Source organism: Erythrolamprus reginae, unplaced genomic scaffold, assembly GCF_031021105.1.
Source record: "Erythrolamprus reginae isolate rEryReg1 unplaced genomic scaffold, rEryReg1.hap1 H_7, whole genome shotgun sequence".
Classification (NCBI taxonomy): domain Eukaryota; kingdom Metazoa; phylum Chordata; class Lepidosauria; order Squamata; family Dipsadidae; genus Erythrolamprus; species Erythrolamprus reginae.
In genome coordinates this window covers 1,032,898-1,053,217 of record NW_027248528.1, presented here as the reverse complement: position 1 = coordinate 1,053,217, position 20,320 = coordinate 1,032,898, and the positions used below count along the sequence as shown (strand labels likewise).

The window sequence follows — 20,320 nt, the reverse complement described above, 5'->3', positions numbered from 1 at the left end:
TGCTAAACCAGTTCTGCTGTCACGCTAACAGATACACCCTCAGAGATTCTAAGGAAAAGGCCCCATCCGCCCCCCACCGCACCTATGTGCTAGCAATTTCCGGCTCTAGGGGAGTTGCCCATCTCTGTTTTTAAGCCAAAGAGCCACCTCTATCCAAAGACGTCTTTGTGGACATGTGGCTGGCATGACTAAACCCCGAGTGTTGTTACCGTCCCAACAAAGATGGTCCCTATTTTTGTGCTATGGATTCAAGCCGCTGAACTGCCGACCTTCTGATTGACAAGCTTAACTTCTTAGCCATTGAGCCACCACATCCCAAGGAAGATTCTAGGGCAGTGATGGCGAACCTTTTTTGGTTCGTGTGCCAAATGGAGGTGTGGGAGTGTGTTAGCGTGCATGCAAATGCCCACATATTTTCTCCCCTCCGCATGCATGTGTACCCGTGCCACAGTGTCTCCCGCGCATGCGCGCAGGCCTTTCTGATGCCTGCTGGGCAGTGGTGGGTTCCCACTGATGCGGTCCAGAGTGCCACTCCAATAGGAACCCACTGATGATGCAATTTTCTGTGGGGGGTGGGGTTTGCGTCTCCATACCGGAAGAAGCCCTCCCACCTGCTCTCGTCTTAATGCTGACCTTTATTCTTTGTCAAAAGCACAGCTGAGATGCTCCTTCTCAGGAGACGCAGGGGACAGGGGGGAAAGATCGCCAAAAATTGCATCAGTGGGTTCCTATCTGTTGTGGTTAGCTCTGGCCCAGCTCCTACCCCAAGAAATGTGCAGGTGGATGTGGGGGAAACATCCACATGCCGCAGGCCTGTTTTACTCCCAATGGAATCTGCGGACAAAGCCTCCTCTGACCAAGGAAGTGTGAGTGATAGGGAAGAGGGGAGTTTGGCAGACAGCCCAGGAGGAGATCAATCACCTGTATCATCTTGGATTCTGAACAAGAATTAATGACACATCCACGCATGCGTAGAGTGATGCATAGGAGACAACAACTGAAGGATTATTACAAGAGAAAATGAGGCCACCTGTGGTTGGGTGGGGCTGCTGTAATTAGTGCTACAGATAAAAGTGCAACCTGGTGTTTTAGCCTCATGGCAGTTTATCTGATTCATTGTTTCGTCAAGATTGTGGTTTTTGTGCTGTTCAAGATTGTGTGTGAACTCTCTGGACTTTAGAATTGGACTCAATTTCCCAGTTATTGGGTGAGCAGTTGGATTGCATTTCACCTGTGCCTTGTGTGTACCAGAAAAATCCCTTTGACATTTAAAAAGGGAGCTGTTTCTGTTTTTCTGTTTATAAAAACTTTTGGGTTTTCCTTTTATCGTGTGGTGTGTGTCTTCCTGGACTAATTACCCTGTAATTACAGGCGGTTGAGACACACCAGCAGAACACTATCCATACAGCATTCTGGACCGCATGGGTAGGAACCCACCACTGCTGGTAGGTGGGAAAAAAAGCCCAAAGTTCTTGCATGTTTTTGAAAGAGGATTGGGAAAAAAAACCAACCAATTTTGAAGCAGAAACATATCCTTTTTCACATCACTGTGATTTTCTTTTGCAAGGAAAGGAATTTGAGTTTGAGCTCTGTCCAAAGAGCAGTTGATAATGTAATAAACCACACTAGGGAACTGCAGTCCTTTTGCTAAATCTGACCTCTAAAATGTCTGCATTTCTATGGATTGATGTTCTTCTTCGGTAGCCACTGCTTGATCTATTCCACTCACCTTCCCTGTCTTAATATCCCGGACATAAATGCCTTCATTCTCAGCCAGGGGAATAGCATGGCGCTGCTCCATCACTTCGACCTCCGCAGGTGGTATGTACTCTAGAGGGCCTCGGATGAGCCAGCGGTCACCTGGCTTGCGTAGAATTTCCTCGTCGTCCTAGGTAAGAGATCAAGTAAGCGGAAGAGAAGAAATATGACATCCACCTCTACCAATCTATGCATTCATTCTCCCTGGCCAACCCAGGACCTCCTACCTCATTTTTGTCTTCAATGGGACGAACTGCACGCAATAAGAGGCCGTCTTCTTCAGACAGAACATAAATGTCTTGGATCCCATCTTTCAACCACTCTCCAGGTTGTAGGAAGAACGATATCTCGCCCTGCAGGATGACAAGCAAGAATTGGAGAAAACTAAAAAATGATAGTTATTGTTTTTTTTAAAAGGGGGGGGGGCTTAACTCTATTATTAAACTATAAAATGGTTAATTTGATGTTGGTTAATTGCCAGAATGGTTTCCTCCAGTTCCTATCACTATCACCAAACATTATTGCCAGGTTGACTGCCATCACGAGTTTGGAAACAGAAACTATAGTGCAGCGTTTCTCAATCAACTTTAAGATATGTGGACCTCAATAAAAATTTTAAATACTGCAAAAGACGCATAGTAATGGGTAGTTAAAATCTACCCTGGCCTAGGCCTTATTGTCCAGAAAATCTAAAATCTACTTCACTAGTCTGATTTTTAGTGACCTTTATGCTGTTACCTTCCCACCAAAGTGGTACCTATTTATCTACTTGAATTTTCATGCTTTTGAACTTCTAGGCTGCCGGGAGTTGAGGCAAACCTGGGAGATCACCTTGTCACGCAGCACTCGGGACTCAAACCCAGTCTGTTAGCTTTCCAGCTGATGAGCTCATACTGAGCCACCGTGCCCCCTATTTTCTTGGCTGCATTACACAATTAGTTCGCCATTGCCTTTTTCCAGGATATTGTTTTGATTTTCAAGTCTAATGTACAGTCAATGGGATTTCCCTAGTGCAGTGATGGTGAACCTATGCGTGCCACAGGTGGCACAAAGAGCCATATTGGAGGGAGTGCGAGGCATTGCCCTAAGTCAGCTTCAGTGCATATGTGCATACTGGCCATTTGCTTTTTGGCCTTGGGGAAGGCCTGTTTCGCCCTCCAGAGGCTTCCCTGAAGCCCCAGAGTATGAAAAACGGCCCAACAGTGAAACAGGAAGTTGGGAAAAACAGACTTCCGGTTTGCCAGTTGTGCTATTTTTTGTACTCCAGGGCTTCAGGAAGCTTCCCTGAAACCTCCAGAGTGCGAAAAACAGCACAACAGGCTAACCGGAAGTATGTTTTTCCCAACTTCCTGTTTGCCCATTGGGTCATTTTTTCACCATCCCAGACTTCAGTAAGGTCTGTGTGCAGGAATAGGGGCAGGGGGGCTTGTGTAAATGCGCAGGGCGCAGCGCAGGGGCTGCATGTGCATTGGGGGAATGGTTGTGGGTACCTACGCGCTAGTACACACACACACACCCTTTTGGCAAGAAACCAAAAAAAAGACCGCCATCACTGCCCTAGTGGGACTCCCAGAATTCCATCCAAGCAGTGATCAAGTCCAGCCCCGTTTAACCTCTGAGCACAGACAAGGCTGGGCCAACGTTATCCCTTAGTATGTCACACACATTTATCAGGGTGACAAAATTGAGCAACTGATCTAGGCTAAGGTCAGCAATATATGACTTTTCTAGATTGAAGTGTGCCTGTGTGAATGGCAGCCATGGGGGTGGGGTGGCACCCACCGGATGGAAAAAAGAGAACAGGATTTTATATACAGTGTAAAAATCCCACCCAAACTAGCTAGGAACACAAAGGATCTTTGTTTCTAAAGAGCATATTCGAAATGGACACCCATTTGCTTGTTCATGTCTACTCTAATATGTAAGTAGATGGAAAAAAACAGAGAGAGAGAGAGAGAGAGGAAAGAGACTGGGAGATTCTAAGAGTCTCATAGGAAAATCTTAATATTTGAAAATTACGTCTCCCTTGTTTAAACCCTCTGTTCCTGTAATGGTAGCAGAAGAATGTGTGCAGAAAGCCCATAGAATAAAAAGATGTGAGGATGCATGCAGAGTACAGCTATATTTCTTGTTAATTATGCTTAAGCGGTAACTGCAACCGATGTGCTAAACACAAATGGGTAGACCTGAAAAGCTGAAGGAAAAGACAGCAGAAGGCAGATTAGTAATGTGGTTATATAATCCAAAAAAGGGGAGCCAATTTTTTTTCCTCCCCAGCCCGCAATTAGCACCTTGGAGTGAGTTTAAAAGAGAGAATAGGAACCGGAGAATTCAAGAGGCCTCTCCCATCGTCTGAGTTCTCCAAGCTGAGCCAAAATCCCATTACTGAAATTTGACTGCAGCGTGGCTGAGATTCAGAGCTGCCTATGCACCAAAAGGTTGCCAGCCAATTTCAAATATCCCTAATAAAAAACAGAGAAAACAGAGCTTAATATAGGAAGTCCTCATTTTATGATCACAAATGAGCACCGAATTTTGTGTGTTAAGTCGCTGTGGTCATAAGAAGAGTCACCGGATGCTCAGGATTTCACGGGCATTTTAGTGACTGTTCCTGAACACAACACCACCATCATTAAGCGGATCACATGGTTGCAAGTCCAAATGGAGCTTATCCAATGGGCGATTAGTCCACAAAACACCATTCCGCGGCTAAAGGACACTGCAGGCGATTGTAAATGCGAGCCAGTCACTCAAAATGTAATCACAAAGATGGAATGGCAGTTGTTACTTTGGGAACAGATTGTAACTTTTCTTAAGTCCATCATAACATTGAACGGTCATTAAGGGACAGGTTGTTAAGTCCAGCACTACCTGTAGTTTTTAGCAAAGAATGAATCACCAATTCATTTCTTAATGAGTCAATTGCACACTATCAGATCTGTGATTTCTGCCAAGTTCACCCTAATGCTTAGCCCAAATATGTTCCACTTGAAATCACTTTCCTGTTCTCTCTGAAGTAACTCTGAATTGTGGATACTATCAAGGTTACTTCCCAAATCATTTATCATGATCTAAAATATATATATAAACTGCTAAAAAAAACACAAAATAAAGGGAACACTCAAAGAACCCACCCTAGATCTGAATGAATGAAATATTCTCATTGAATACTTTGTTCCGTACAAAGTTGAATGTGCACAACAGCATGTGAAATTGATTGTCAGTGTTGCTTCCTAAGAGGACAGTTTGATTTCACAGAGGTTTGATTTACTTGGAGTTATATTGGGTTGTTTAAGTGTTCCCTTTTTTCTTTTTTTTGAGCAGTATATTTTATAATAGCAGATTTCTAATCTGCCTCCAATAGGAGATCTAAACCAGCTTCTCTTGAAGGATAGACTGCCTTAAGGAGTTCTGTTATAATCACTAGGGCTGAATGGTAACAGTACAGGTAGTCCTCAACTTACAACCAAATCATTTAGTGACCATTCGAAGTTACAACAGCATTAAAAAAGTGACTTATGGCCATTTTTAGCAGCATCCTTGTTGTCACATGATCGAAATCCAGATGCTTGGCAACTAAGATATCTTTATGAGGGTAGCAATGTCCCTAGATCATGTGATCACACTTTACGACCCTCTGACAGGCAAAGTTAGTGAGGAAGCCAGGTTCACTTAACAACCAGGTTACTAACTTAACCACTGCAGTGATTTCACTCAACAGCGGTGGCAGCAAAGGTAGCTAAAGCTCATTTATCAACTGTCTCGCTTAGCAATGGAAATTTTAGCCTCAAATGTGGTTGTAATTCAAGGACCACCTTCATATCATTAGAGTCCTCCCTGCTTTGGAGATAAAGTTGCATACCTTAATGACTTTCTTCTGCCCAAGTTGAGGCTTGCCATCAACGCCTAACGGGTCACAAACTACACAATACTGGCAACTGTTCAAGGTAGTGATGTTAATAATGCCCAGCACTTCCTCATAAACATCGGGGATGTGGGCTTCGGTATCCGCCATGACGACCAACCACTCTTCTCCAGTTTTCCTCACGATACCTTGAGAATCCCGGAACGTTTTGGTGGCCTGGAGGTGCAGTGCTTTCTTCAAAGAGCAAAAGAGGCAAAAATATATGTTATTACTGGAAAAGTCCCTTTTTATGATTTAACATTACAGTAATACCTCGTCTTACGAACCTAATTGGTTCCGGAAGGAGGTTCGTAAGGCGAAAGGTTCGTAACACGAAACAATGTTTCCCATTGGAAACAATGTAAAAGCGATTAATGCGTGCAAGAGGGGGGGAAATCACAAAATGGCGCTCCACTGGGCGCCGCCGCCCGGCTGTCACCTTTTAAAACAGCCGGGGGCTTCTCGGCGTTCTCCCGAACCTGAACTTTTGCCGAACTTCCAGGTTCGGGAGAACGCCGAGAAGCCCCCCTGCTGTTTAAGAAGGTGACAGCCGGGCGGCAGTGCTTCTCGGCGGCCTCCCGAACCCAAACCCGAAAAGTTCGGGTTCGGGAGAACGCCGAGAAGCCCCCCGGCTGTTTTAAAAGGTGACAGCTGGGTGGCGGCGCTTCTCGGCGGCCTCCCGAACCTGAACCCGAAAAGTTTGGGTTTGGGAGAACGCTGAGAAGCCCCCCGGCTGTTTTAAAAGGTGGCAGTTGGGCAGTGACGCCCAGCAGAGCGCCATTTTGCGATCTGCGGTGGGTTCGTAAGGCGAAAAAAGTTCATAAGAGGCAAAAATTTTCTGAACCCCGGGTTCGTATCTCGAAGTGTTCGTATCACGAGGGGTTCGTATCACGAGGTACCACTGTATTCGTTATTAATCTGACTCTTGGTTAACTGTGGGGTTTAAGCTACATTCCAAAATGTCATTTCTGACTAAATTTTGTAAGAAGCAGACAAGGGTGCAAATATTAGGCAGCCATGGCAACTGTGCACCCTCTCAGAAAACCTTGGTCTACAAACTCTCACCTCTGATCGCCAGCAGAGTGAGATTAATCTATCAACATGTGGCAACATAGTGGTTTTTAAAACAGCCTTCTTTTGCTCGCTCACTCAAGGAAAAGAGGCCTCGCAAAGCAGGGAAAGACCACAAGATCCATACAAGAGAGTCTCCATTTGGTGTTGAAGTCCACGAGCAAATGGTACTTCTAGGAAGGTATTAAAACCTGGGTCTTCCTTTCTTGGTTTAACTGGTCTAGGACAATGTCTTTCAGAGCAATTTACATAATCCCTGAGGTTGTGCCAAGGAAAAATCCTTCCAAGCTCTTTCAATCCAATTAGCTTTGAAAAAGGAGCTTTTTCATATTTGTTAGGGCAAGGGACATAAATTGTTTCAACTCCTACCTTCAAAACATCGTTTAATAAAAGAAATAACTGAGACTGAATTAGAAATGAAACCAGAAATATTTTTGCTTGGCATCATTGAAAATCAAATGAAAAAGGAACAGTATTATCTTATACAACATTTAATAACAGTAACAAGAATAACTATAGCTCAATTCTGCAAAAACGAAGCTATGCCAAATGAACGAAACTTAATAAAAAAAATGTTGGACTGTGCTGAATCAGATAAGCTTACAATGGAGCTAAAAGAACAAGACAATTCAAAATACTATAAAATTTGGAGTGACTTTTACATATGGTTGAACAAAAAACAACCACTATTAGTGCTGTGTAACAACAAAATCGTATGGATACAAATTACTAAAGAATTAAACACAATCTGCTTCTTAGTTTAATTAATGACATGTATGTTTTCAAATTGTAAAACAAGAACAAAAAATTAGAAAATACACAAGGATCAAACCATTGGTTAAAATACCGCAAAAATTAAAACAAGGAGGTTGTCAAATGAGCCAGCCTCAGGAGGGGTGAGAAGACATGCTACATTCAAGACTTACCCATTCGCGTCTTTTAATTTTTTGTCTGTATTGTACTCAATGTAATGTAAGTTGTTATTGTTTATTTGTTTAATTGTTTATATGTAAATAAAAATCATTTTTTTAAAAAAAAACATCGTTACAGAACATTGCACACTAAGACAAGAACACTTTTTCCCCAAACGACATCACTCTGCTAAAAAATAAATTCTCACTCCACTGTCAAACTATTCACTAAGGCTGCATTACTATTACTATTAGTTTTTCCTCATCATTCCTATCATCCTTTTCCTCCCACTTAGGACTGCATGACTGTAACTTGTTGCTTGTATCCTAAGATTTTTATTAATATTGTTTCTTCATTGCTTATTTGACCCCTATGACAATCGTTAAGTGTTGTACCATATGATTCTTGACAAATGTATCTTTTTCTTTTATGTACGCTGAGAGCATCTGCACCAAGACAAATTCCTTGTGTGTCTAATCACACTTGGCCAATGAAGAATTCTATTCTATTTGTAGTATGCCTGTACATGGGGGCATCTAACCATAGATGGAGGAACTTCGGATCAAAGAAGAGTTTAGCCTGGACTTTGAAAAAGCAAAGCAAGTGAAATCAGCAACTCTCTTTCCTATAACCACCACCTACCACTAGAAGTTACAAAACAGTCACTTACCTTTTCAGTCAGAATGACAGCATCCACAATGTCAACTACTTCTTCAAATACACCTGGCAAGTAAGCCCCAACCTTCTTCACCATCCATTCTTCACCTGCCGGGGAGGGGAACGGGACACTCGAGATATAAACACACACAGACACAAACATTAAAGCTGTCCTTTCATAGGACCATAGGGTTGATATTCCTGGAGGCGTCTGTAATATGGTAAATGATTTAGCTTTACTAGATAAATGGTCAAAGCAATGGAAACTGCAGTTTAATGTTTCCAAATGTAAAATAATGCACTTGAGGAAAAGGAATCCTCAATCTGAGTATTGTATCGGCAGTTCTGTGTTAGCAAATACTTCAGAAGAAAAGGATTTAGGGGTAGTGATTTCTGACAGTCTCAAAATGGGTGAACAGTGCAGTCAGGCGGTAGGGAAAGCAAGTAGGATGCTTGGCTGCATAGCTAGAGGTATAACAAGCAGGAAGAGGGAGATTATGATCCCGCTATATAGAATGCTGGTGAGACCACATTTGGAATACTGTGTTCAGTTCTGGAGACCTCACCTACAAAAAGATATTGACAAAATTGAACGGGTCCAAAGACGGGCTACAAGAATGGTGGAAGGTCTTAAGCATAAAATGTATCAGGAAAGACTTAATGAACTCAATCTGTATAGTCTGGAGGACAGAAGGAAAAGGGGGGACATGATCAAAACATTTAAATACGTTAAAGGGTTAAATAAGGTCCAGGAGGGAAGTGTTTTTAATAGGAAAGTGAACACAAGAACAAGGGGACACAATCTGAAGTTAGTTGGGGGAAAGATCAAAAGCAACATGAGAAAATATTATTTTACTGAAAGAGTAGTAGATCCTTGGAACAAACTGCCAGCGGACGTGGTAGATAAATCCACAGTAACTGAATTTAAACATGCCTGGGATAAACATATATCCATCCTAAGATAAAATACAGAAAATAGTATAAGGGCAGACTAGATGGACCATGAAGTCTTTTTCTGCCGTCAGACTTCTATGTTTCTATGTTTCTATCATCGATAAGAAATCGGAAAGATACCTGTCACTCGTTTGTTTCCCTCTCTGTCTTTGCATTCCTTCCGTGCCTGAAGTTTGATGGCTTGGTTGGGACGAATGACAGTGGCTAGGATGGTCTTCACAATTTCAACTTCTTTTCGTGGGATGTAGGTTCCTGGAAATGACAATGGTTTATTAGATGAGTTAGCTAGGCTCCAGCTCAATTATGGTAGAGGTGGGAATTTCTAACTTGGCCAAGTTATGTCAAAACACAGGAAGAAAAGGGATGGAAGCTATATTTTTTTTGGTTCTATGATTAGAGGGCAAGTCCTTGTAAAATATACTAAATTGTTTGGGGAAGAAAAATCATGTAGATCCCTATTTTCATTTTAACACTGCAATTATTCACTTAAAACATATTCTCAATAGTTTTTTTCAATGTTTTTATTTTCATCATTAGCACTTCTCAAACCAATCACAGAGAGTCCTTAATGTATGACCACAACTGAGCCCAAAATTTAAGGGAGAAAATTTTGTTAAATGACTTTTGTCCCATTTTACAACTTTTCTTGCCTCTGCAGTTTAAATTAGTAACATGGCTAAGTGAATCTGGCTTCCCTATTGACTTTGCTTATTAGAAGATCACAAAAGACAGCCAGAAGATCACAAAAGATGATCCCGGGATACTGCAACCGTAAAAAACGTGAATCAGTTGACAAGCATCCGAATGTAAATTGTGTGACCATGGGGAAACTGCAACAGTCATCAGTGTGAAAAATGGTCATAAGTCATTTTTTCTCAATGCCGATGTAACTTCAAATAGTCATTAAATGAACTGATGTAAATCGAGGACTACCTGGATTGAAATTAAAAACCAACTGGGATTTAAAAAAAACACACACACATTTATACGGGATGCAATGAGAAGAAAGGGGAGAATTCAGAGGAGTATTTTGGCCCAAGGTTTCCTGGAAAACAATTGGGTCTGACTTAGTCAATTTTGTCTATTTGACTGGCAGCAGCTTGGTGGAATCTCAGAATTCCTCACCTTTGTTCATATCCAATTGTTTCAGATGAAGATGCTAGGAAGTGAAACTATAATATTCTGCAAAGACCTACATGTGCCATCCAGAGGTGTGGCATCTGTAGTTTCTCACATTTGGTTGAAGTTGTGCGTTCAGGATTCCTCACCATTGGCAATGCTGTTTGGGGTTATTAGGATCTGTTCGTCAGTTACATATAGAGCAGAGGTCCCCAACCTTTTTTGCACCAGGGACCGGCTTTAAGCTAGACCAGTTTTCTATGGCCTGGTGGGGGGGGGGCGCTTTGGTCATATGGGGGTGGGGTTATGGAGGGGTGGAGCTTAGTGACGCAGCCCTCCACACTTCTCCACAGGGCGGGGAGAATCAGGAGGCTCCTTTGGCGGCTGGGGGCTGCCTGGCTTTGAGTTTTTGGCTGGGGGGGGGAGAAGTAGGACCTTCCTAACTCCCCCCAGCCAAAATCACAAAGCCAGGCAGCCCCCAGCCGCCAAAGGAGCCTCCTGATTCTCCCCTTTGAATCTCGCCGGCCAAGAGCACTCGGGCAGCAGCTTCTGCCAGACACGGGGAATGAGCGGGACGAGCGGCGCCGAAGTCGGTGGCTGTGGCAGCTGCTGCAAGAGGCTTCCGCGCCGCTCTGTCCCACTCATCGCCCGTATCCAGCAGATAGGCTTTGAGTTTTGGGCTGGGGGGGGGAGAAGTAGGACCTTCCTAAGTCCCCCCCCAGCCAAAAACTCAAAGCCTATCTGCTGGATATGGGCGATGAGTGGGACAGAGCGGCGCGGAAGCCTCTTGCAGCAGCTGCCACAGCCACCAGCTTCGGCACCGCTCGTCCCGCTCATCGCCCGTATCCAGCAGATAGGCTTTGAGTTTTTGGCTGGGGGGGGGGAGAAGTAGGACCTTCCTAACTCCCCCCCAGCCAAAATCACAAAGCCAGGCAGCCCCCAGCCGCCAAAGGAGCCTCCTGATTCTCCCCGCCCTGCCCGACGCCCCACCCTGTCCTGCATAATGTTCTCTGCCGGGAGGGCAGCGGCGCCGCGGACCGGCTGGAAAACCCCAACGGCCCGGTCCCGGTCCGCGGACCGGCGGTTGGGGATCTCTGATATAGAGGACTATGCATATCACCTCCCAAGCGAAGTTTCCTTCTTTGACAATTGTCACTTACCAGGTCCTTCAAACAACCATTCATCTCCAGCAACATATTTGCCTGCCTGGTCATCTTCAAAGTCCAAAAGAGCTTTCAAGTGCAGGGCGGTATTAGCCAAGACAATTTGTAAAGGTGTAACATTCTAGAAAAGCAGACGAACAAAAGGGTGAGTAGTAGAAGCAGATGCCAAGAAGTAACAAACATAAGGAAACGGGATCCCTTTTGATTTCTGCAAAGACCTTTTTTTAGTGATCAAGTAAATGGAGCATAGCAAAAATGTCAATAAAATTGAACGGAATGAATAAAAACAGAATCTTGAAACTTGCCAAAAGTAATGCTCAGGCACAACTTACATGGGTAGTCCTCAACTTACAACCATAAGTGAGCCAAAAATGTATGTGGTTAAGCAAGACAGTTCTTTAAAACACCATCTTTCAGCTGTGGCGAGGGGGGCGTTTGCGCGGGTTTGCCTGGTGCACCAGTTGCGGTCCTATTTGGACAGGGAGTCTTTGCTCACAGTCACTCATGCCCTTATCACCTTGAGGCTTGATTACTGAAATGCTCTCTACATGGGGCTACCTTTAAAGAGTGTTCGGAAACTTCAACTTGTCCAAAATGCAGCCACGCGAGCAGTCTTGGGCCTTCCAAGAAATGCCCACATCTCGCCATCACTCTGCGGACTGCATTGGCTACCAATCAGTTTCCAGGCACAATTCAAAGTGTTGGTTATGACTTATAAAGCCCTACATGGCATAGGACCAGATTATCTCCGAGACTGCCTTCTGCCGCACGAATCCCAGCGACCGGTGAGGTCCCACAGAGTTTGTCTCCTTAGGGTCCCATTGAACAAACAATGTCAGCTGGCAGGACCTAGGGGAAGAGCCTTCTGTGTGGGAGCCCTGGCCCTCTGGAATCAGCTCCCCCCAGAGATTTGCACTGCCCCCACCCTCCTTGCCTTCCGAAAGAGCTTAAAAACTCATCTTTTCCACCAGGCTTGGGACTTTTAGATCTTCCCCCTGACCACTGAATGCCTTAAGTATGATTGCTGAATGTTTGGTTGATATGTTTTTATTTTAAATTGTTTTTAAATTGTAGTATTAATTGGATTTATATTATTGTTTTGTTTTTATATCTGCTGTGAGCCGCCCCGAGTCCTCAGAGAGGGGCAACATACAAATCCAATTAAATAAATTAAGTAGGTTTTGCCCCACTTTAGGACCTTTCTCACCACAGTTGTTAAGTGAATCACTGCAGTTATTTAGTAACACAGTTGTTAAGTGAATCCGGTTTTTTCCCATTGATTTTGCTAGTCAAAAGGTTGTGAAATGTGATCACTTGATCCTGGGGCAATGTAAAGAAAGTGCCAACAAAGGTAATAATAATAATAAAAAAATAACAGAAGAGAGTCAAGGGATCCAAAGGAGAAAGAAACATGAACAATGATTTTGGAAACTGCCCTTAAGCAAAGGAACTTTGCACCAGGTTAAGATTACACAGCAGGTTCACTTTCTCAAAGCAACTGAGCCCCAATTTGCCAGCCCCACCCGAGATTATTGATTCAAAGGTCTTGTAACAAATACTGTACACATAATCCCTGACTAACAACCACAATTGAGCCCAACTAGTGAAACATTTGAGTTCTGCCCCTTTTCAGGTTCTATCTTGCTACAGTTTGTTTGTTTTATTTTATTTTATTTTATTTATTAGATTTGTATGCCGCCCCTCTCCGTAGACTCGGGGCGGCTTACAACAGCAATAGAACAATTCATAACAAATCTAATAATTTAAAAAATATTTTAGAAACCCCATTATTAATCAAACATACATATAAACATACCATACATAAATTGTATAGGCCCGGGGGAGATATCTCAATTCCCCCAAAGGTGGGTTTTAAGGAGTTTACGGAAGGCAAGGAGGGTGGGGCAGTTCTAATCTCCGAGGGGAGCTAGTTCCAGAGAGTCGGGGCTGCCACAAAGAAGGCTCTTCCCCTGGGACCCGCCAAACGACATTGTTTAGTCGACGGGAGTCGGAGAAGGCCAACTCTGTGGGATTCGTGCAGCAGAAGGCAGTCCTGGAGATATTCTGGCCTGATGCCATGAAGGGCTTTATAGGTCATAACCAATACTTTGAATTGTGACCGGAAACTGATCGGCAACCAATACAGACTGTGGAGTGTTGGTGTGACATGGGCGTACCTGGGGAAGCCCATGATTGCTCTCGCAGCTGCATTCTGCATGATCTGAAGTTAACTGAATCATCGCAGTTGTTTAAAGTTAGCACACAGTTGCTAAGTGAATCTGGTTTCCCCAATGACTTTGCTTGTCAGAAGGTCGCAAAAGGTGATCACATGACCCTGGGATACTGCAATCGTCATAAATATGAGTCAGCTGCCAAGCATCTGAATTCTGATCATGTGACCACGGGGATGAAGTGTTCATAAATATGGAAAAAAGGTCAGGTCACTTTCTTCAGTGCTTGCTGTTGTAACTTCGAAGGGTCATTAAATGAATGGCTATAAGTCAAGGATTACCAACCACTCAAAATTATTTTGAGTCTCTTTCTCACAATTCCCTGTTTCCCTGAACTCAACAATCCCTTCTGTAATGGTTCCACTCCCCCCTGAAATGTCCTATCTCAGAGATGGTGAACCTGTGGCACCCGTGCCATAGGTGGCATGCGGAGCCATATCTACTGGCCCGCAAGCTGTTGTCCTAGCTCCGCTCCAATATGCATGTGTGTACCAGCCAGTTGATTTTTGGCTTGCATAGAGGCTCTGGGAGGGCATTTTTGGCTTCCAGAGAGCTTTTGGTGGGATGGGGGAGGGAGTTTTTACCCCCCAGGGAAACATAGAAACATAGAAGACTGACGGCAGAAAAAGACCTCATGGTCCATCTAGTCTGCCCTTATACTATTTCCTGTATTTTATCTTAGGATGGATATATGTTTATCCCAGGCATGTTTAAATTCAGTGACTGTGGATTTACCAACCACGTCTGCTGGAAGTTTGTTCCAAGGATCTACTACTCTTTCAGTAAAATAATATTTTCTCATGTTGCTTTTGATCTTTCCCCCAACTAACTTCAGATTGTGTCCCCTTGTTCTTGTGTTCACTTTCCTATTAAAAACACTTCCCTCCTGAACCTTATTTAACCCTTTGGAGCCTGGGGAGGCCGAAACATGAGTCTACTGGGCCCATCAGAAGTTGGGAAATAGGCAGTTTCCGTCCTCCAGAGGGCCCCCGGGGGGTGGGAGAAGCTGTTTTCGTCCTACCCAGGCATTGAATTATGGGTATGGGCACTCGCGCATGTGAGATAGTGCTCGCCCATGCTCTTTTGGCACCCAAGGAAAAAAAGGTTCGCCATCACTGTCCTATCTTCTCGCATATTCTCTCATGTCTTCCATCCGATGTAGAAGTTTACGACATGAAATAAATACATTCACAGATTCCCTCTGCCCTTGGCTAACAAGACACCATCCAAGGGATGACTCAGTAGGGGCCAATTGAGGAGAGGAGAAATTAGGACCCCCTTACCTCTTTTAGTTCCTCTCCTGGATACAAAGGGAAAGGGTCCTGAGCCATTCTGATTTCCAAGTCAGCATGTGCGAGCCGGACCTGCCCCAAAGCATCAAGATGGACTGCGCCATCTACTCCACGGACCACCGGATTGAGGATGATACAATAATGTCGTGGTGGAACCATCACCATCTTCTTTGGAGCTAATATGATCCTGAAGTGGAGAAAAGCAAAGTTTTTCCGAAAAAATATAAAAGATATAAATACAGACTAGGCAATACCTGGCTCAAAAACAGTAACTCTGAGAGGGATCTTGAAGTATATTATTATTATTATTATTATTATTATTATTATTATTATTATTAATAACAACAACAATAAAACAAAAACAATTATAATATAATATAATATAATATAATATAACAACAATAACCATAATAGAGTTGGAAGGGACCTTGGAGGTCTTCTAGTCCAACCCCATTTAGGCAGGAAACCCTACACTACTTCAGACAGATGGTTATCCAACATCTGCTTAAAAACTTCCATTGTTGGGGCATTCACAACTTCTGGGGGCAAGTTGTTCCACTGATCAACTGTTCTGACTGAGAAGTTCTAAGTTACTTCTCTCCTTGTTTAGTTTCCACCCATTGCTTCTTGTTCTACCCTCAGGGGCTTTGGAGAATAGGTTGACTCCTTCTTCTTTGTGGCAACCCCTGAGATAATAGAACACTGCTATCATGTCTCCTCTGGTCCTTCTTTTTATTAAACTAGCCATGCCCAGTTCCTGTAACCGTTCTTCATATGTTTTAGCCTCCAGTCCCCTAATTGTCTTTAGGGGACTGGGGGCTAAAACATATGAAGAACGGTTGCAGGAACTGGGTATGGCTCGTTTAATGAAAAGAAGAATCAGGGAAGACATGATAGTGGACAATCTTACTGGACAATCACTTGAATATGAGCCGGCAATGCACAGCAGCAGCCAAAAAAGCTAATACTATCCTGGGTTGTAAAAACAGAGACATAGAATCAAGATCACTTGGCCTTCTCCAGGTTCCATTGACTAAGCAATGCAGGTTGGAGGGACCGCAGGGGAGGGCCTTCTCTGTGGCTGCCCCAGCTCTATGGAACCAACTCCCCCTCCCTGATGTCCATACTGTTCCCACTCTACTGGTCTTCTGAAAGACTGTGAAGATCTGTCTTTGCCGGCAGTCCTAGGGGCCGTGAATGCTAACATTGTGTCGTGACTTAATTGTACTTGTGACTGATTTGGTGTGTACATTTGTTTTGATTGGACAGTTATTGGGTTTTAAAATGGGGTTTTACTGTAATTTTTAGTATTAACATTTGACTTCTTTTATTATTGTATTGTATTTTATACTGTTGCAAGCCACCCTGAGTCCCACGGGATTCAGGTGGCATAGAAGTCAATTAAATTAAATTAAATTGTCCCATGAGAAAATAGCAAGATAAAGAAACATGAACAATGACTTGGGAAACTGCCGTTAAGCAAAGGAACTGTGCACCAGGTTAAGATTAAACATAGCGGGTTCACTTCCACAAAGCAACTGAATCCCAATTTACTAGCCCCACCCGAGATTATTGATTCAAAGGTCTTGTAGCAAATACAGTGGTACCTCTACTTACGAACTTAATTCGTTCCATGACCAGCTTCTTAAGTAGAAAAGTTTGTAAGAAGAAGCAATTTTTCCCATAGGAATCAATGTAAAAGCAAATAATGCATGCGATTGGGGAAACCACAGGGAGGGTGGAGGCCCTGTTTCCTCCCAGGAGATTCCTAGAGAGGCCCCACAGAGGCTTCTCCCCACCTTTTCTGGCCCTGTTTCCTCCCAGGAGATTCCTAGAGAGGCCCCACAGAGGCTTTTCCCCACCTTTTCCAGCCCTGTTTCCTCCCAGGAGATTCCTAGAGAGGACCCATGGAGGCTTCTCCCTGCCTTTTCTGGTTACAGTTTTGGAGGCTTAGATTTGTAAGTGGAAAATAGTTACTGAGAAGAGGCAAAAAAGTATTGAACACCCGGTTCTTATCTAGAAAAGTTCGTAAGCAGAGGCCAGTGATGGGCTACCAAAGTTTTTACTACCATGCTGTGGGCGTGGCTCATGAAATTTGTTTCAACATCTTTCAGTGCAAGTTGGGTGCCCTGGGGTGGAGCTCCATTTTTGCTACCCCACTGCGTTCCCCCCTGTCTGGGCAGTAGCCCACCCCTGATTATCTACTATATAAAGTGTATGTACACACGCGTGCGCGCACATTCAATTATACACATTCAACCTCATTTACTGTGATAGGAAAAGCATACCAGAGCCCAGAAGGGGAAAAAAGAAAGAAAAAACCCAAAATTTTGCTACCGGTACTGCGTACCTGACCATACCCGTAAGAGCCCATCACTGGTAGAGGCGTTCTTAAGTAGAGGTACCACTGTACTGTACACATAGTCCCTGGCTAACAACCACATTTGAGCCCAACAAGCGAAACATTTGAATTTTGCCACTTTTCACATCCTTTCTTGCCACGGTTAAGTGGATCATTGCATTTGTTAAGTTAGCACATGGTTGTGAATCTGGTATCTCCATTGACTCTATCTGTCAGAAGGCCGAAAAAGAAGACCTTGGGATACTACAATTGTCATAAATATGAGTTAGTTGCCAAGCATCTGAATTCTGGTCACGTGACCACAGTGGGGGGGGGAGGGAGCTGCAACAGTCATAAGTGTGAAAAATAGTCATGAGTCACTTTTTCCAGTGCTGTAGTGACTTGGACAGTCACTACATTTAGTGAACAGTCGCTAAATAAACTATTGTAAGCCGATGTTGGGGGAAAGATCAAAAGCAACATGAGAAAATATTATTTTACTGAAAGAGTAGTAGATCCTTGGAGCAAACTTCCAGCAGACGTGGTAGATAAATCCACAGTAACTGAATTTAAATATGCCTGGGATAAACATATATCCATCCTAAGATAAAATACAGAAAATAGTATAAGGGCAGACTAGATGGACTATGAGGTCTTTTTCTGCCGTCAGACTTCTATGTTTCTATGATGTTTACCTGTATTTGCATTCCTAATTTATTTCAATTTCATATTATGGTATTTCATATTTCTGTCTCTGCTTTTATGACAAGGTAAGCAGCCTAGAGTGGAACGATAGTGTGATGGGCGGCATATAAATTTAATAAATTTAGAGCAGGAGTCTCCAAACCTGGCGACTTTTAAAGACATATGAACTTCAACTCCCAGCAACCTTCCCCAGCATTCTTCCAGCTCTCTGAGGAATGCTGGGAATTGAAGTCCACAAGTCGTAAAAATTGCCATGTTTGGATGTTCCTACTCTAATACAGTGTTTCCCAACCTTGGCAACTTGAAGATATCTGGACTTCAACTCCCAGAATTCCCCAACCAGCATTTTCTGGCTGGGAAATTCTGGGAGTTGAAGTCCAGATATCTTCAAGTTGCCAAGGTTGGGAAACACTGCTCTAATAGTTAATTTCTATAGTAGTCCCATGCCTGGAAAAAAAAATCCGCTAATCTTCCCCACTCCTTGCCCCTTCTCCAGATTTTATTTGTTATTTTATTTGTTTGTTTGTTTGATATTTTATTTACTATTATTTATAAATAAATATTTATTTTATTTATTATCATTTTTAAATAAATAAATAATCATTTTTAAATAAGTAATAATAAAATAAAATAAATATTTATTTATTTCTAAGGATAATTCTTGGTCTCTGCACGTGGACTGAGCAACTGCCCCCTTGCGGAAAGTTTGAGGGTGGGGGAAGCAAAAAAAGAACTGCTTTTACCCACGCGAATGGAAAACCTCTTGTTTTATTGCAAAACTTTGGATAAATCGGAGCGGTCGCCCAGGCTGGAGCCACACGAGAGAGAACTATTGATGTTAGTTACCTTTTAAGTTACTGTTACTATTGGGTCAAGTTAGCGGAAGAGCGGTAACTGTTTTCCCAAGGCAGGGAGAGTCTCGATCTGCCGTGACTCACCTCTCATTATCCTGGCGGATGTAAGTCTTGGGTCCAATTTCCACGCGGGTGACGTTGGAGTTCTGATCCAAGACATGGATGTAATGGTAGGGAGGGATCCGGATAATCGACTCGTTCGCCATTTTGTCTTCCAAGCTCTGTTGCAAGAGAAAGAAAAGCGAAAGGGATTTTAGAAATTCTGCCAGAAAATAATCACTGCAAAAATGCCCGCTGAGTCATCCTCCTATTTTATTTATCCGCGCCCCCCCCCCTCTCAACCGGGAGGGCCCTTGAAGAGTTTTTGCAATCTCTCTCTTAGCCACCAAGCCGCTGATTCTGTCAATAATTCCGCCTGGCTTACTCAGCAACCTGCGCCTTCGGGGAAGGAAAGTGACAACACCCTTTTCCATAAATTCATACCCCTTCGGCAGTTACGGGAAAACCCTAGTTAAAGAGCTGGGCGTGCAACGTGGCTGTCAGGTTTGCTGTTCTGGGTGAAAAAGAAAGCCACGCAAAAGTTTGTTGTTGTTTGTTTGTTTGTTTGTTTAATTCTATTTCTTCTTCCCAGCTCCCTAGGGATTCAGGGCGGCTCGCAGCAAAATAAATATGCATTCAATATTTAAAAAACCAGTTGTTTCTGCAAATATGGTCTACCGTAAAACTCATTCATCCTTGGTTAAGTCCTTACTACTGGACGTAATTAGTGAGAAAGTCAGTTTCACTTACTCACTTTTTACACGTCCTGGCTCACAATGCTGCTGCGCTTTGGGAAACTTCTTAGCTTAAAGATGACTAGTTTGGGGGCGGGGGAAAGATACCGGTAATAAAAGTACTGTATTTCCTTGACAAAGGGAAAGGGGGGGCACCACTATCAAAGGCATGACCCACCCCAACCTGGAACTAGGGAGGCAAGGATAAAAAAGCTGAATGAAACTTACAATACGTAGTTGCTTTATGGAGCGTCGAAGTGGGGGGGAAGCCCTAGACTTGGAATCCTTTTTATATAGTAAAATTATTTCCTGGTTTGAGAGGTGGAGCAAAGTACAGCTGTTCCAAAAAAAATATTTTTTTTTAAAGGGGAAGCAAAGTTCAAATGCATCTAATAGCGATCCAGAGTTTTGCAGCTAAATAATATCCCTACCGAAATATAGGTAGCCCTCGACTTACAGCAGTTGTTTAGTGACAACAGCACTGAAAAAAAGTGACTTATGACAATTTTTTCCAGCGTTTCCCATGATCATGTGATCAAAATCCAGATGCTTTGGCAACTGATTCATACTTATGAGCCTTGCAGCA

At 43.3% G+C, this 20,320-nt stretch overlaps 1 protein-coding gene across 2 annotated transcripts in view; it reads right to left on the bottom strand.

Moving 5' to 3' along the window:
• The window catches only part of LOC139155842 (major vault protein-like), a 38,135-nt gene extending 18,082 nt beyond the window's left edge, over positions 1–20,053 (bottom strand). The window contains exons 1-9 of one of the 2 annotated variants that reach the window (XM_070731170.1): positions 19,963–20,053; positions 19,046–19,182; positions 15,053–15,248; positions 11,536–11,659; positions 9,377–9,508; positions 8,316–8,410; positions 5,621–5,857; positions 1,986–2,111; positions 1,730–1,888 (exon numbers count right to left, since the gene is read on the bottom strand). In XM_070731170.1, coding sequence (XP_070587271.1) covers positions 1,730–1,888; positions 1,986–2,111; positions 5,621–5,857; positions 8,316–8,410; positions 9,377–9,508; positions 11,536–11,659; positions 15,053–15,248; positions 19,046–19,167 — 1,191 coding nt within the window. In that variant the 5' untranslated portion in view covers positions 19,168–19,182; positions 19,963–20,053. The other variant, XM_070731171.1, reaches the window with a different exon arrangement.
• Between the last annotated feature and the right edge of the window lie 267 nt (positions 20,054–20,320).